The sequence below is a fragment of the Chinchilla lanigera genome, unplaced genomic scaffold (assembly GCF_000276665.1).
Source record: "Chinchilla lanigera isolate Chin_1 unplaced genomic scaffold, ChiLan1.0 scaffold00004, whole genome shotgun sequence".
In the NCBI taxonomy this organism is placed as follows: Eukaryota; Metazoa; Chordata; class Mammalia; order Rodentia; family Chinchillidae; genus Chinchilla; species Chinchilla lanigera.
In genome coordinates this window covers 14428490-14444928 of record NW_004955405.1, presented here as the reverse complement: position 1 = coordinate 14444928, position 16439 = coordinate 14428490, and the positions used below count along the sequence as shown (strand labels likewise).

The window sequence follows — 16439 nt, the reverse complement described above, 5'->3', positions numbered from 1 at the left end:
TCATTCCTTGTGCAGATGTGAGAGAATTCTAGAATTGCTTTAGAAACAATGGCATAAGTGTATTTGGAGGAAAGGGGTAGTTTGGGGGGGTTAATATTAATGTATCTTTTTGTAATTTTTTAAGAATTTAAACTCACTGTATATTTTGATTATACTGTGTATTCTAATTCCTCACAACACCTATAGCATTGTGGGAAATGATTTTCTTCTTTCTCTAGACTCCACGGAACTCACAATCTAATTTGACTACAAACTAAGTAACCCAATGTTTAAGTTGTATCCTATGATGAATTCATGTTGAAGCCCTAAGTACGAATGCCATTGTATTTGGGTCCTCAACAAGGGGGAGTTAAGGTTAAATTGGTCACAGAGGTGAGGCCCTAATCCAATAGGACTGGTGTCTGATAAGAAGAGGGAAAGATTCCTGGAGTGTGCCCACATAAATGCAAAGGCTAGGGAGGGCACAGTGAGACAGAAGTGTGAGACTACGATGGTTTTAAAATATTTCCCCTGCATCCATTGTCAGCCTTTTTAAAAAATATAATATACAACTGATGCTTCAACATTCTGGGTTTAAACTGGACAGATCCATTTATACACAGGTATTTTTTGACATTTGTGACAATTTGTAAAAACTGGCAGAGAAACCATTTAAATGATCCATATAGAAACAATAAGTAAAATATATCCTAAATTGAGAAAGTATGTAAAAATCTAGTTTATCATTTACTACCATAAAATTTACACAGATCTATTGTTAAAAAGTTTAAATTTATCAACTCTTATGCAACCAAGCACAGATCATAGATAGCACCATCTGCAGAGAAATGTAGATAAATCTGAAGTTCCAATATTACATCATAACTACATGAAATTAATTGTAGTAATATTGTACTACTAACACTTTCATAGTCACCTCTTGCTCTATTGTGGGAACTTAGGCATTGCAATTATACACTTAAAACACAAAGTTAAGATTCTCCTTGTGACCAGTTCATCTCCCCAGGAAATATGTACCCCAGCAAAGTGATATGTACAATTTTTTCTGTTAATTAAAAAACTACAGGTATGCAAAAACGTTTCCCCAAGTTGTATTTCTCCCTTGAAGGAGTAGAGTTCAATTTCCCATTCTGAATGTGGCCTGGACTTTAATGATTTACTGTTAACAAATAAAATATGATGAAAGTGGTGGAACAGATTATAATTTCTGAAAGTAATCCATAAGGAGCATCACCTCATTCCTTATTCTCTTTCTTGGACCTCTAACCCTGAAGAGAACACCTGCCACATGCTAATGTACTGAAGACGCTCACGGGGTCTGTAATGACTAATTTTAGGTATCAACTTGACTGGGCCACTGGATGCTGAGCTACGTGGTCAAACATTATTTTAGGTTTGTCCCAGAGTGTATTTGTGGATGATATCAGTATTTGAATTTTTGTGTTGGTGAACTGTGTAAAAAAGTTCTTTAGAAATATGTGTGTGCATGTATGTGTGTGTGTGTGTGTGTTGGATGATATCAGTATTTGAATTTTTGTGTTGGTGAACTGTGTAAAAAAGTTCTTTAGAAATATGTGTGTGCATGTATGTGTGTGTGTGTGTGTGTGTGGTCATCCAAGCCTTCAACAGCCCAAGTAGCCCTAAGTAGAAGGAAATGAAATTCAAAAATCAAATGAAAGTTGAATTTGCTGTCTGCCTCACTGTTGAGTAGGGATATGCATCTTCGGCAGTCCTTGGCTCTCTTGGTCCCCAGGCCTGCGGATTTGGACTGAAATCTGCACTATCTGCTATTAACTGATAATCTCTTAAACCTCTAAACTCCACCACTGACTTTCTTGAGCCTCTAGATCGCAGAAGCAACCAATAGGTCTTTTTTAGCTTTCGCAGTACATAGCTCCTTCAGTTTCTAAAATCACATGGGAGGGAAGAGACTGAGGCAATTCTGAAAGAGATGATTGTCAGGACTCAGTTGAGTTCATGGAAGAGAAGTGAAACCTTAAGCTGACCTCTCAGTTCTTGCATGAATAACTACTTTTTATTTACTTAAATAGAGAGGCCACAGGAAGGGCAGTTTTAGAGGAAAAAATTATTTAAAACGTTTAGTAGACCCATTTGACATCACACCCTTGTGACAATGGCAAGGAAGCAATGGGGAAAAAAAAAACCAAAACAATCTAAATCACGGCCGAAGTTCTAAATTTGGAACCAAACAAACAGATGAAATTTCTAATATTTGATCTGTTTCAGTTCCCTTTTGCAGAGAGTTTGGGTGCTACTCTAGCATTTGGAGAATAGGTGAAGAGCAGGAGGTCAAAGAAAATCGAGAACTATTGCTTAGAGAGGAGGGGAAAATCTCAGAGCAGTGTATCCTGAAAGTCAATTAGTGAGTTTGTTCAAGGCAGGTGATCTTTAATATTTACTAATTTTGAGACTGTGACTATAGGTATCAATTTACCCATTATATTTGGCAGCAGGGTTATAGCTGATAATGTCCAGAGAAATTAGCTCTTCTACATGGAATGATATGAGTGAAACAAGACTTAGATGAAGAGCTAATGTTTTAGCATCTGTCCTTATTGAATGGGTTATAACATACCTTTATTTGAGGCATTTATTTATTTCATTTGCCGCCTTCTCTGAATAAGTTTTATCCTTCTTAGGCACAAAAATTCAGCTTGGAGTCAAGAAATTCATAGCAGATAATCTTAAACTGAGTAGTTGAGCAAAAAAGCTATTGAATTGAAATGTGAATTCTTGCACAACCCATAAGGAAATTTGCACAATAGAGGAGAAAAAAGTCATAAAGGATATTTTTAAAATTCAGTGAAAACTTGTAATTTTTTGAGAATTACTTTTAGGTATGAAGGATTCCTTTTCCTGTTCTTTTGAAAATTTACTCTATTTGAGGGGAATTTTATATATATAAAGCCAAAATCAACAAAGCCTTTTGGATATTCAATAACTATTAAAAATCCTCAGATGACTGGTTTTCTTAATATTCCTAAAACTTAGCGCTTAACTAAACAAACCAAAGCAAAAATGACAAAGCAGAATAAAATAAAACAAAGCCTAGGTGAGATTCTTGCCATTGACAAATTGTTGGCATTTTTATTTTATTATCAGTACATGTAAGTTATAAGGAAAAGAGGTTTTCATTTTGACCTTTTCATACATGCATGTAACATACTTTGTAATTCTTTTCTCATTACCCTTCTTATCCTCTTGAAGTTTTAAAATGAAAAAATAAAATGTTAAAAGTAAATGCCATAAATAAAACCCTAAAACAGAGCTCGCAGTCATTTGTTCCAAAAAGTTTCAGAGCATATTTTAGAAGAACTGCTTTAGTTTTAAGAATGTAGTTATTGAACATGTAAGATGACATTTTAGAGAATGATTTAGTCACTACTTTTCTCAGATATTACTGTGGAAAGAGACACTGAGTTTCCTTCTAAGTCAGCACTGTACAAACTCGAGAGAATATTAAATGTAGTATTTTTTAGCTCTATTAAATATTCAACAGTTTTCTCTCTGTTGTCTCTATATCAAGGGCAAGTCCTGCAAGCCTTGCTCTGAAAGCTCTGAAATGAGCTAAATAATCTATGAAAACAGCCACTTCTTTCTTTAGGGAGAAAATATAGCCTAAAAAATAAATACATAAGGGGAAGAGAAGACCGCAGCTCATACCTGTTTATTCATGCAAGCTTTATAATTTTTTAGATGTGTTAGTCTCAAATTGTATAATTATTTTATCCTAATTACAAACACAATTTATTTAACCTGATCCCATTTTCTTAGTTCTCTTTGTTTATGTATAATCAGTATTTGCCTACAGTATCATTTATTTTATAAGGTCTTTGAACTGTATTTTACATGAAAATCCATAAAGAAAATCAGCAACATAGGCTTAGCAATTTTATTCTCTTGACTTTATTTGTGTTGCATTATTGATGACCAAAATTCAGTGAGTGGATGTATATGTGTTTTTGCATGCATGTATATGAACAAAACAGTTTATAGGACCATTCTACTATTTCTGTTTTTTTTTTTTTGTTGTTGTTGTTGTTGTTTTTTCTTTTTCCAGTACTGGGAATCGAACTCATGACCTTGCACTTGCCAGGCAGGCGCTGTGCCACTGAGCTAAATCCCCAGCCCCTTTCTGTTTTTTTGCTTCACAGAGTTGAAAATTCTTACCAAAAAGGCACAGAGAAGAAACACATGATGTGTATCAGAAGGCTTTGGCTCTAGTTGCAAAATTTCAGTTTGGTTTTCTGTAAATAGATAATAGACTCTTCTGCACTGCATGATGATAGGATTAAATGAGAATATAAATTTTTATATTCTTAATACATTTTCTGAAATTTTCTTATAACTGTCTTCATTAATCATTCTTTTTAGAAAGAAAAATGTACAATTTATACTTTAAAGTTTCTACACCTCTTATGTATTGCATACTGACATCTTCAAGCTATTACTAGTTTATTTTTGTTTCTTTGTTCCATGGAATTGTTATAAACTGCATGCTGCTGAATTTCTTTCTTTCCCAGTGCTCTTAAGGACAAAATATACCCAGTTAAGCTTGAAGGATAGAATTGGTTAAAAAAATAAAAACAGTAACAAATACCATCGTATGCTGTTTGTATATAGATATTGAAAATCTTACAAGTCAGACAATTTTAGCATAGCATTTGGTATTAGCATTTTCCATTAAGCTCTTTCCTTTACTTAAAAAAATAATATGATCTGGGGCCATTATTACCTGAGTAACTTTTTAAAATTTAAATTTTGTAATGATTTGTTATAATATCTAAAAGCAAATCTTGTTGAAATCCTTCTGAATGCAATAACTTGTGTGTGTCGCGTGTGTGTGTGCACGGGCCTATATTCTTGCTATTCATGCTCTTAGCACCAGTTTGTTAATCTTTTGGAATCCATATTTCCTCAATTTTCTTTACCAAAAATCTGTTAATAAAGCAAACTAATGAAGGGCTATTTTATCTCATCCAATAGGTATTTTATTGTCTTTTTTTTGCCTGCAAATTGTCATTATTAAATTCTTCTCCCTGTAGGCTTTTCCTCTCTTTACATCCTTGACACTATCTGCCTCTGGTCACTTGAACTTACAGTCATCTCCTGCATTTACCTTACACTTTTCTTCATAGTTAATATTTTCCTTTTAATTCTATCTCCTTGTTTTCATTAACCATTCTTGAAGTCTGTTTGGGGGAAGTGGTTGTATCCAAAGAGATGAACCAAAAACGAAGTAAATCTTTTTTTTTATGTGGCTGCAGTCTTTGCCATTATTTCTTGACATGTACTAAGTACCATTTCCAGATTACTGTGATTACTGGTAATTTCATAGACTTAAGACCACTTGATGATATTTTTAAAATTATTAACATAATTAGTACCTGGTTTATTGGTTTTGTAATATAGCAAGGCAGATACTTTTGCTGAAGATCACCTTGGAGACTTAGGATCTTGTACAGAATCATTTGTTGTTCATATTAGTGACATATATAAAAGGGCTACAAGACACCTGCTATCCTGGGCTAGAAGATTACCCAGTGACATGGGAAGACATATTTTCAGTGAAAAATAAAGTTTTAAAAACTAAAGCAAAAATAAAACAAGCAGAGTGGTATTGTTTTACATTTTTACAAATCTCTTTCATGTCTGCGTTAACAGAAAATGGGTGAATTGCCTTACCAGCTCCTGTGTTCAGTATGTTGAGGAACCACATGTCATGTATGTAGCCCTGTGTAAACGAATGAGGGAAAGAGAAAGAAGAGGAAAAAACCCTTTAGTGTGACTACAGAAGTCTGGAGTTTACAGTCCCCACCTTGCGACCACGAGGAGTTCTCAGACACCAATCTGCTATCTACTGACAGAGTTAAATTTCAAACATAAGCAACACTGAGCTCCATGCTTTGTACTTGTAATTGCATAGCTGATTAATTCCCTCCAAATTTCAAATAGTTATTCTATCTGTTGTAACCAAATTAGAATTTGCAAAGGGCTGTGTGTGTGTGTGTGTGTGTGTGTGTGTGTGTGTGTGTGTGTGTGTGCGTGTGTGTGATATAGCAAACTTGCCTCTATCTTCTGTGAGGAATTTACCACTATTTGTAAAAGTGCCCGATACTTTCAGGCAAAGGAGGAGTTGAAACTCTAGTGCTTACTATTCATGTATGCAAGTGGTGATGCCTGGTGTAGTGAAGCAGAGTAGACTGGAGGGCTCCCATGTAAGTAGTAAACAGGAATAAGTATCCACTACAAAAAACACAATGTTGAGGAGAGTGTATTGAAGCCCCAGCTTTAATATGTAAATGTGAGGGGGGCTCCATTACAGTTATTGTTGGGTATAGCTGGCTAGGACTTGGCTCCCTGGGAAAAATGTAATGTTTCTAGAAAGAATTATAGAATGAGGAGATATGGAAAAAAGAGGAACAATAATTTTTAACGTAAAGCTATGGCCACTTTGGCATTCAGTGTCGTGGACTGGCAAAGGTAGTACTATAGCGGAAACAAGCGTTGCGACACTGTGTAGAATGTGTCCTGACTGGTGGCACAGCACCAGAAGAAACAGATTTGTTAGGCAGGGCATCTCTTTGGGAGGAATTCGTAGCTGATCACCTTGCTTTATTTGCAAATTTCACCCTCCGTGACTTTCTTCACTTTAAACCAGCTAAAAACAGGCATTTTTGAATACCTGCTTTTGAAAGTGGTGTCTGATCTCAAGAAAAATAAGCTGAGATTCAAGTATTTCTAATCCTAGATAGTGGAAATGGTTTTATGATGATAATAACTTAATCATTTATGTTAAATTTATAAAAGTATATTAAAAATGGGAATCGGGGTGAAGTTTCAAATAAAGAATTTAGGAAATACAATTTTGTCTTGTATCATGAATTTATAACACATGATTTTAAAAATCACTCTTATCGAGAGGTGTGTAATTTTTTTCAGTCTAATGAAATAATTGAAAAACTATATCTATGAGATATGTTAGTTACAAAACACTTTAAATTTCGTCAGGAAACTCAGGGAGGACCTGGGATAGAGCTCTGAGCTCAGTGCCTGCCTGGCAGGTGCAAGGCCCTGAGTTCAATTTCTGACACCAAAAAAAAAAAAAAAAAAAGATAAAGAAACTCAGGGAAATAAAATGATGCTGTATATTCGTAATTGATGATTTGAAGTTCTAGTTACCTTTTCATCATAATTTGTTGTGATCACACTAATAATATACATATTTAAGCCTCCCTTGCCTGTATAACATAAAATTACACTTGGGTGGGAGTGAGTAACTCTTGATTGTGAACACCTACAATTTCATTGAAATCAGTCTGTGGCAGAGAGATGAAAATGGTGAAAAAAGGAGAATAATGTATTTATATTGAATAAAGATTAAAAAACGGAGTCAAAGATATTTATCAAGGATCACACAGTAAATATCAATGGCCAAAAGTAACAAATGGGTATATTTTCTTTATTTGAAGCATGAAATATATGCTTTACATCAATTTCTATGCCTCTCTCTAGAAGATATACATGTCTCTATGCAAGTTAAGCCTACATATATAATATATATCCATATATAAAAACATATTTTAAGGGTTCTTAGAGATGAAAGAGTGTGTGTTGTATGTAACCAGGTTTATGCATAGATGCCTGAGGTTTAATCTTTTCCATTGACTGTTGAATGTAGTAATCACATATGATAACTCCGTTTCACTACATATGGCTCTAGAATGCAATTCAGTAGTATAACTATAGTAAAATCTGTAGATTTACTTTGAAATAATAAAACTTGCTATATAAAAACTTGTTTTTACCAGTTCAAGTAATTCTACCTCTGCGTGAAAGCACCAGACACCGGCTGTAGCCGTCCTTGCTCAGCTGGCCCTTGAGGAAAGAATTGCTCATGAAAGGGACTTTTTAAATCTCTTTAGAGACCACAGCTCTGTGGACAACACCACACTCTTGTTAATTATGGCAAAGCTGATGTTTGAGACTTGAAACTAGGCACAATTAAGAGCATTTGGGTAAGATTACAATGCTGTAGGAAAGTAGAAAAATGAACTTGTTTCAAATGCAGAATTTCTAAGAACTAAGCAAATCAGCTTAATCGTCCTCCAGTGTGATTCGTGTTTAGCCCTCTCTGGGTCATTATTTTCTTTTGAATTTGTTTCTAACATTGAACCTATAAAATGTGATTAAAACTTTTGTAGAAGACTCAACTTTGCTGACAAGGGTCCCCATGAACAGCACCTGTAACTGTAGTGACTAATACCCAGATATGAGCATTGCCAAGCTGACATTGTTTTGTGTCATTTGTTTCCTTGGATGTACGTAAAAGAAGACACGGGATTAGACTTTGCATATTGTTGTGTCACAGTTATTTGTTTTTAAATTAACATGATTCCTTGGATATCATTATATATCAATACATGTTGTACCACCTTTTTTGTAATGCTATATTACAGACATACCATGCTATCTGTAGTGTGGACAATTTCTTTTTTTTTTTTTTTGTCTTTTTGAGACAGGGTCTCGCTATGCAGTTTAGGTTGGCCTTGAGCTCACTTTGTTGCTTAGGCTAGCCTCAAACTCAAGAGGATCCTCTTGCCTCAGCCTCCCGAGTGCTGGGGTTACAAGCGTGCAACATCATGCCTGGCTTTCAGTTTCATTTTTTAAATATAAATAACATTTTACTGTGTGTCCTTCTACATCTACTTTTATATTTTTATCAAATATTTCACCAGTGACAATTTTGGATCAGGAGTTCCATGAACTTCTGATATTTCAGTATTGGAAGTCCTTGGTTCTCATATATTTATTTCATGAATTAAGAGATAAACGCAGGAAGACCATAATAGGAATGTGACATTCTGATCTGGAAATGATACAGTTTTCAAAGACTAACTGAAACTAGATGCATCTCTTTGTGGAATTACAAAAAGAGAAATTCCTTAGTGTGTAATTTAAGTAACAGATTAAAAATCTTCCCATAATGTTGATTTTCAAATATTAAAGTGTTTCACTGATTTCAGTTGATAAAATAAAGGTGGATTTCATTCTTCAAGTTTTTTCACCCTTTAAAGTTTATAGGCTTCTAGTACATGTCAAGGTTTCTGATCATGAAATAATAGGAGGATGAAATGACTTTTAATGGACAGATTCTGTGTTAGGGCTAGTGAATTTCTGCATACTCGGTCACCATGTTTAAAAATTATGTCCCATGAACTGGGCAGCTACTTTCTGTTCTTGATCCGTTCTTGTCCTTGGTTCTGTTTAGCACACACCCTGAGTAACTTGTTGTCACACGGAATTAGTAATGAAACTGGGTGAAAGTCACTGCAAAATTAGTGATCCTACGCTAGAAGAGGACAAAGAATGGATACTTAATCACTTCAGCTCATCATTTTGAAGCTCTGGCATTTGTAAGTCATAGAGCTCAGTTTTGCTTAGTCTAAGAAACCTGTTATCCTTACCTGGGAATCTGCTCAACTGTTTATACAGATGAGTATTGATTTAATACCCTTCACACAGAGCTTGGTAACTAAGGGTTTCCTACTGAGATCACAGGTGTGGAGAAAAGAGTTTTGAGGACTTTCTGCAGTTAAACATGGACAGTGGACTTACAGACTTACAGAGGAAAAATCTCTACTTATTAGACTCATAAGCCAATTTTTTAACAGAATTTTCCATTGTGAAACTGCCTGGAATGATGCTTCAGTTCTGTGAACTCAGTCAACATGATACACCCTGTCTGGCTAGAAAGCTTTCTAATTTTTAATTATTCAACATGCTGATTTTATGTTCATTCAATGCCTGTAAGAATTTCTGGTATTATTGTAATAGAAAAGGAAGAGAGAACTGGTAGGGTGGCTCTTTCCCAACTCTTCCCTGATGTATTCTCTTATAAAAATGAATGGAAGTTATTCCTGGCATCATTTTGGCCATTGAATTAGTTCAGCTGGCCTCTGCTGTAAAATTGAAGACTTTTGTTTTGATAGTCATACTTTATTGTTTAATTTCTATTATTTCTTTTTGATTAACCTCATTTTAACTCCCACTGAAATATGGTCTGTGTTTTTCCTCATTTGCTTATTATTTTATTTACTTTTTTACCACTTGATTCAGCTATCCTGCCACATTAAAGATTCATGAGAGAGTCAGGAGCAGAAGATTACATAATATATAAGTCCAAATTCCAGTCCTTAAAGATATCTCAGTTTAGTGAAGAAGAAAGGCAAATAAATAAAATATCTTTTCCTTTCCTTTTTAATTTCTTTTTCTTAATATTATTCAGTCTAACCTCATTTTTACTCATCTATTCAGTAAGCCAATGTAAAAGAAGACATTTTTTATATCCAAAGAGCTTAGAATTAAGTTCAGATAAAGTGCATCAAATCCTTGCTAACGCAATTCAGTTTTTTCCCCCTGGCTAATTCCAGTCTTCTAAGCTCTTAAGATTACACATTTACTGGATACTCAAATTAAGTTGCTCATTAATTAAATTTCTATTCTTTCCAGGGAAAGTTCCACATTCTCCCAAAATCTCTAAGGACTTTCATGGGGACCAAGTTTCTTCTGATGACTTTCCGCCTTATTTTATTTAGAAAATATTCTTATCATATGCTTGCTATACGTAATGTTTACATTATTCTTGGGGACTTGGAACACATGCGGATGGCAATTTGACCCCTCTCTCTCCTCACCTAGATGCCCTTCTCCTCTCCACAGAGTCTACCTCCCTGTTTTTTTTACCATTTCTGTTTTATTTTGCACTTTAAATTATTTATAGTTTGGATTTGTTGTACCACAGAATGCATGCAATATTTAACCTCTGTGTTTGATTTATTTCACTTAGTGTTATGGCTTAGTATTCTCTTTTTGAAACTTTGGGGATATCTTGCCTTCCATGGTTGACTTCTCCCCTCTTCTTTGACCTCTTTTGTAGAAGGATTCTCTTAACAGTCTACAGATGTGCATAATTTGAAAATTATTCCATTTTTTTGATAATATGTGCTGTTAGTTTATTGAAAAAATACACAGGAATTTGGTTTTCAAACTTCAGTATGCATTACAATCATCTCAAAAGCTGCTAAATGCTGATTCCTTCTGCCTCCACAAGATGGTTGGGCATCTCTTCTTGGGAGGAGGAATTCATACTTTTGTACATTCACTAGATTTATTAGAACACATATGAGTTTGTACAATGCCCTTTTTCCAGGAATATGGGTAATTTAAGTTGTTTCTGAGGACAAGATGATTCATGTTACTTACAAGTATGTTCCAGCCATAAATGTCTTAAGATGGTTAACCTTTTTCTGACAATATAATAACTCATTGTCAGATTCTAGAAGTTCATATTGAGGAATGGTTATATTTTTAAAAGCTATGCTAAATTATTTCTAGCATTTGCATAGTGCTTTCAACTGAAGACCATTTGAATATGTACTTTATGTTTTTACATCATTTCAAACAATAAAGCTGGTAGAATAGTATAAGACAAATGAATTCTGTAGAGAACAAACACAAAGTAGCACTATCAGAAACTAAATGGCAATGTGGCCTTTTAGCTTTGCTTTAAAACTCATATTTCTGGTTAATTAAAATTTCCTCAAGAAAAAAGATTAACCTTTAAAAAGGCAGAGTCTCCATGCTAGGTTGGGTCTAGGCATCACAATCTCTACAACATGGACAAAGGTGGAAAGCCTGTGATTTTTGTGGTGCTACAGCTAAGGATCAAATGAGAAAGTAAGATTAAAAGCCCAGATTTTCTTGGTTAAAGCTTCTTACAGTGTGATACACAAAGTTACCCTTTCCCTTAGGTGGACCTCTACTCGACCCTCAAATTTCAGACCCTGGACATTTTGTCAGAGCTTCCAGTGATCTTCCAGTCTTGGCTCATTGTTTCGATCCTTTTAAAGAATCCTATATTTTTTCTTTCATTGTACTTATAACACTTGTAATTGCATAATTTTTATGTGATTGATGAATTTTGTGTCTGTATCTCTAGTAGTACTCCTCAAAGGCAGGAATTATGCCTGTAAATGGCTGTTAAATTAAGAACCTAACCTGTGGCCTGGCATAGAGAGACATACACAGTGAAGAATGAGTGAAGGAAGGAAAATAACCTAACTGGAAAAGGCCCTGTGTCTTGCATAGATACACTGTTTTGTTGTATGGATGTGGCAGGCACATTAGGACTTGTTTTGAAAGAGGAAAATACTGAGAAAGCTTACTGAATGCAGCACATGAAGCTAAGTGGAGACTGAGACTGCAAAGCTAGATGCAAAACGACTGAGCAACATTAGAAGCATAAAATAAAGCTGTAGTGTCATTGTCTTCTACTTTCTAACTGCCTGTTGATGAAGAGTTTGCGCACTAAAACTTTTTGACGTTCACCATGAGAGGCTGGAGACTTGAGGTGAGGATTATGGGGCGGGTTGGTAGGTAGAGTCATAAGTATATCATAGGATTTTATTCCTGAAACTACTTGCTATGTAGTTCAGGTTTGTCTTGAACTCACTGTGTAATCCAGGCTGGCCTGGAACTCCTGGCAGTCCTCTTGCCTCAGCCTCCAAAGTGCTAGGATTACAGCAGGTGTGTGCCACCATGTCTGGCCATACTAGAATTCTAATGACAAAAGAATTTAGTGGAGTGAGAAACAGAACAATGTTAAAATCTGTAGATAAAGTTATGATTAGATTAAGGAATCATTTATGAATAAGTTAAAATAAATTCTTCCCTTAAAGATGGCATCTTTTAACGTTTATAGGGTCTGAGTTATATTATCTTATAACTAGTTGATTTAAACGAGTTATATGCTTATTTGTACAAAGTGAAAATTATGAAAAAATTAGCATCTTCCAGTATGAAAATCTGAAAAAGCTACTTAGTGAGTTCATAAGGCAAAAACAAGGATAACTGGAAGATATGTATGGGAAAGCAAATCAAAGCCACAAAAATGGCAGCCATATAATACCACAGGATGGATTTACTAACCACCACACCTCAGAAAAACAGTTTCATAATTTTGGGTGGTTCTTTAAAGCAGATAGTCACAGTCTATCTGGGCAACCTGGCTGAGCCCCTGGCAATGGCAAATTTGAGGAGATGTTGGGAGTCAGCACTGTCTTTGAGTACCTTATTATTTCCAAATGAGAGGTTCCCTTCACTTAATTATTTTCTTCTTCTGAACAACTCTTTGTTGAGATAGTCCAGGAACACTCTATTGTTTAGTGTGCTAAATCTCAGAACATTATGACAGCTGTAGAAGTCAGCCAGCTATTTTAAAGCCTCTAGCACTGAGAACAACAATGTCATTCACTAACACCCCCCGGCTTTCAATTTTCAGATCGTGAATATTAAGAAATATGGGATGCTAGCCTAAATAAGTGATTTCCAATATATTTGTTTCTGCATTCGAGAGATTGACAAGATAAGGAAGCAGAATCTGGAGCTAAACTTGGTTTGTTAGTTTCTCAGGTCCATCATTTTGTATTTTAGGACCTAGGAAAAGCGACTTAACTTCTTCAAGCAGTCCAGGATTAATATTCATGTTCCAAAACTTGAGGTAGTAGCAATATTGTTATTTTGAGTAATATGAGTTAATTATGTAAATTTGTTTCAATCGTGCCTGGTAGTAGTCAGAATTCTATAAGTGGAAACTATATTAGTGGGTATATGTGTCTTAATATATTATTTACTGAAGAAAACAAAGAGTTGAATTTAAAAACAACTCTATAATTTGTTACTCTAATATTTCAAAGTTTTTTTAATAAGGCAAGGAAACTGTCTTTTAACTTGTTCTTTAATTTGATTTTTCTCCTTTCAGTCTTGTGTTTCCGAGACTTGCTCCATCACACAAATCTCCATTTAAATTGATAAAGTAATTTGTAGAATATATTATAATTTTTTATGTTTATATCTGAATATCTGGTATATTTTACTTATAAATGTAAACTTACAGCAAATTTGAGTGGTTTCCAAATTTCCCTCCATATGTCATATACTTTATATTTACAGAATGTAAAATTTGACTTAATAATAAAGTTTCGAGAACCCCAAACAATGTCTGGAGCCATGGTCTAATTTCTTTTTCCAGCCTGTTATCCTTTAAAATCCTTTAAGAACAATTTTATATGCTCTCTTCACAGGTAATATTTTTGTACATAAAAGGTTCAAGACATTATTTTCCAACATAGAGCAAAACTATATCTCTTCACAAGCTGAAAACAAATTAAAGCATGTATTTATACTCTAATTAATGTTATATATAGAAGTCTTTTTTTACTTGAATGACATCTCAAATGAACTTTTAAAATATGTTGTTGTTCTTTTTATTTGCAAGAATTGATGCTTTTAGATTTGGATCAAAGTATATTTGGTTCAGATCAGTGTTTTTTATTTCTTTTTCTTCTACAGTTTATTGCTTTTGCTTCTCTATTCTTCATCTTGGTTTCAATCACAACCTTTTGCCTGGAGACACATGAAGCTTTCAATATCGTTAAAAACAAGACAGAACCAGTCATCAATGGGACAAGTGCTGTTTTACAATATGAAATCGAAACGGATCCTGCCTTGACGTATGTAGAAGGAGTGTGTGTAGTGTGGTTTACCTTTGAATTTTTAGTCCGTATTGTTTTTTCACCCAATAAACTTGAATTCATCAAAAACCTCTTGAATATTATTGACTTTGTGGCCATCCTACCCTTCTACTTAGAAGTGGGACTCAGTGGGCTGTCCTCCAAAGCTGCTAAAGATGTCCTTGGCTTCCTCAGGGTTGTAAGATTTGTGAGGATACTGAGAATCTTCAAGCTCACCCGCCACTTTGTAGGTCTGAGGGTGCTTGGACACACTCTTCGAGCTAGTACTAATGAATTTTTGCTGCTGATAATCTTCCTGGCTCTTGGAGTCTTGATATTTGCTACCATGATCTACTATGCTGAGAGAGTAGGAGCTCAGCCTAACGACCCTTCAGCTAGTGAGCACACGCAGTTCAAAAACATTCCAATTGGGTTCTGGTGGGCTGTTGTGACCATGACAACCCTGGGATATGGAGATATGTATCCCCAAACATGGTCAGGGATGCTGGTGGGAGCCTTGTGTGCTCTGGCTGGAGTGCTGACGATAGCCATGCCGGTGCCTGTGATTGTCAACAATTTTGGAATGTACTACTCCTTGGCAATGGCCAAGCAGAAACTTCCAAGAAAAAGAAAGAAGCACATTCCTCCTGCCCCTCAGGCAAGCTCACCTACGTTTTGCAAGACAGAATTAAATATGGCCTGCAATAGTACACAGAGTGACACATGTCTGGGCAAAGATAACCGACTTCTGGAGCATAACAGATCAGGTAAGGCACGATTTCAAACGCATGTTAATACTTTATAGACCAGTATGTCCCTTAGGCAGAAGGCAGACATTCTTACTTTTTGAAAATGTTCATAAGTTTTCAGTCCTATTTCTTCATAAAAATGTGTGTTTGTGTCAGGCTTGTAGGTAGGTAGATAGTAGCTTTCTAAATGGATCCCAAATAGAAGTTTGCAGAGCTGGTCTATAGAGTTCTCTTGCTTTAGTGGGAATGCCTTTTGCTGATGGTGCCAATATTTTCTTTGCCTGTTTGTTGCTTCTGTGCCGATGTTTCTTTGTTTCTCTGCACGCTGTGATGGTATGATATCGGCCATTCTCCATCCTTCATTCCAAATGTTGATCTCCATATCTTTTGGCTTGGTGTGTTTGTCTCAGTTTTATCTCTGCCATATGGTGCTATGCATCTCAACCTAACTCACAAGAAGTTATTTAAGAAAAATGGATGCTTACCTATCAAAGATCTAAACACCCAAGAGGTGATATGGAAGATAATTCTTTCAATAACAAAGCTCTTTCTTACCAATATTGTGGATGACTAAATTTCCATTGTTCTTAAATTAGGTAGGGTATCTCAATATAACCCCTTTGGTGAGGCTAGAGACCATGTAATATAATCAACCCATAGTTACTCAGGGCATAATCCGCTTTGGCTAATCAATGGCAGAGTTGAATTTCTCTAGAGATGTTCTTTTTATTCGCTGTGCATTAGACTCTGCTCCCTTCCAGATCTGAATTTTGGTGAACTTTTTGTCTGAGATTACCTGAATCCCTACTCCCTACATTTCCATAGGTAATCTACCATTGATGGATTTTAAATTGATATTCACTCTGCCAAAGTCATTGGAAATAATGTCAGCTCTAATCTGTTATATCTTGCAAGATGAACCCCTTGGTAAAAGTTTAACAATGTAAATAGTTTTCATTATACTATGAAAATTTAAAGTACATTCATTCCCTGTGATTTAGGTACACGTTAACCTTTTCTAATAGAAAAATGACCTGTGCAAAGGGCTGGGGATTTAGCTCAGTGGCAAAAGCGCCTGCCTGGCAAGCACAAGGTC

The 16439-nt window shown here is 35.2% G+C and overlaps 1 protein-coding gene across 1 annotated transcript in view; it reads left to right on the top strand.

Annotated features, from left to right (window-relative positions):
* The window catches only part of Kcnc2 (potassium channel, voltage gated Shaw related subfamily C, member 2), a gene marked incomplete in the record, with an annotated part of 179334 nt that overhangs the window by 154852 nt on the left and 8043 nt on the right, over window positions 1–16439 (top strand). Inside the window, 1 exon segment of the mRNA XM_013517673.1 lies at window positions 14434–15361. Coding sequence (XP_013373127.1) covers window positions 14434–15361 — 928 coding nt within the window.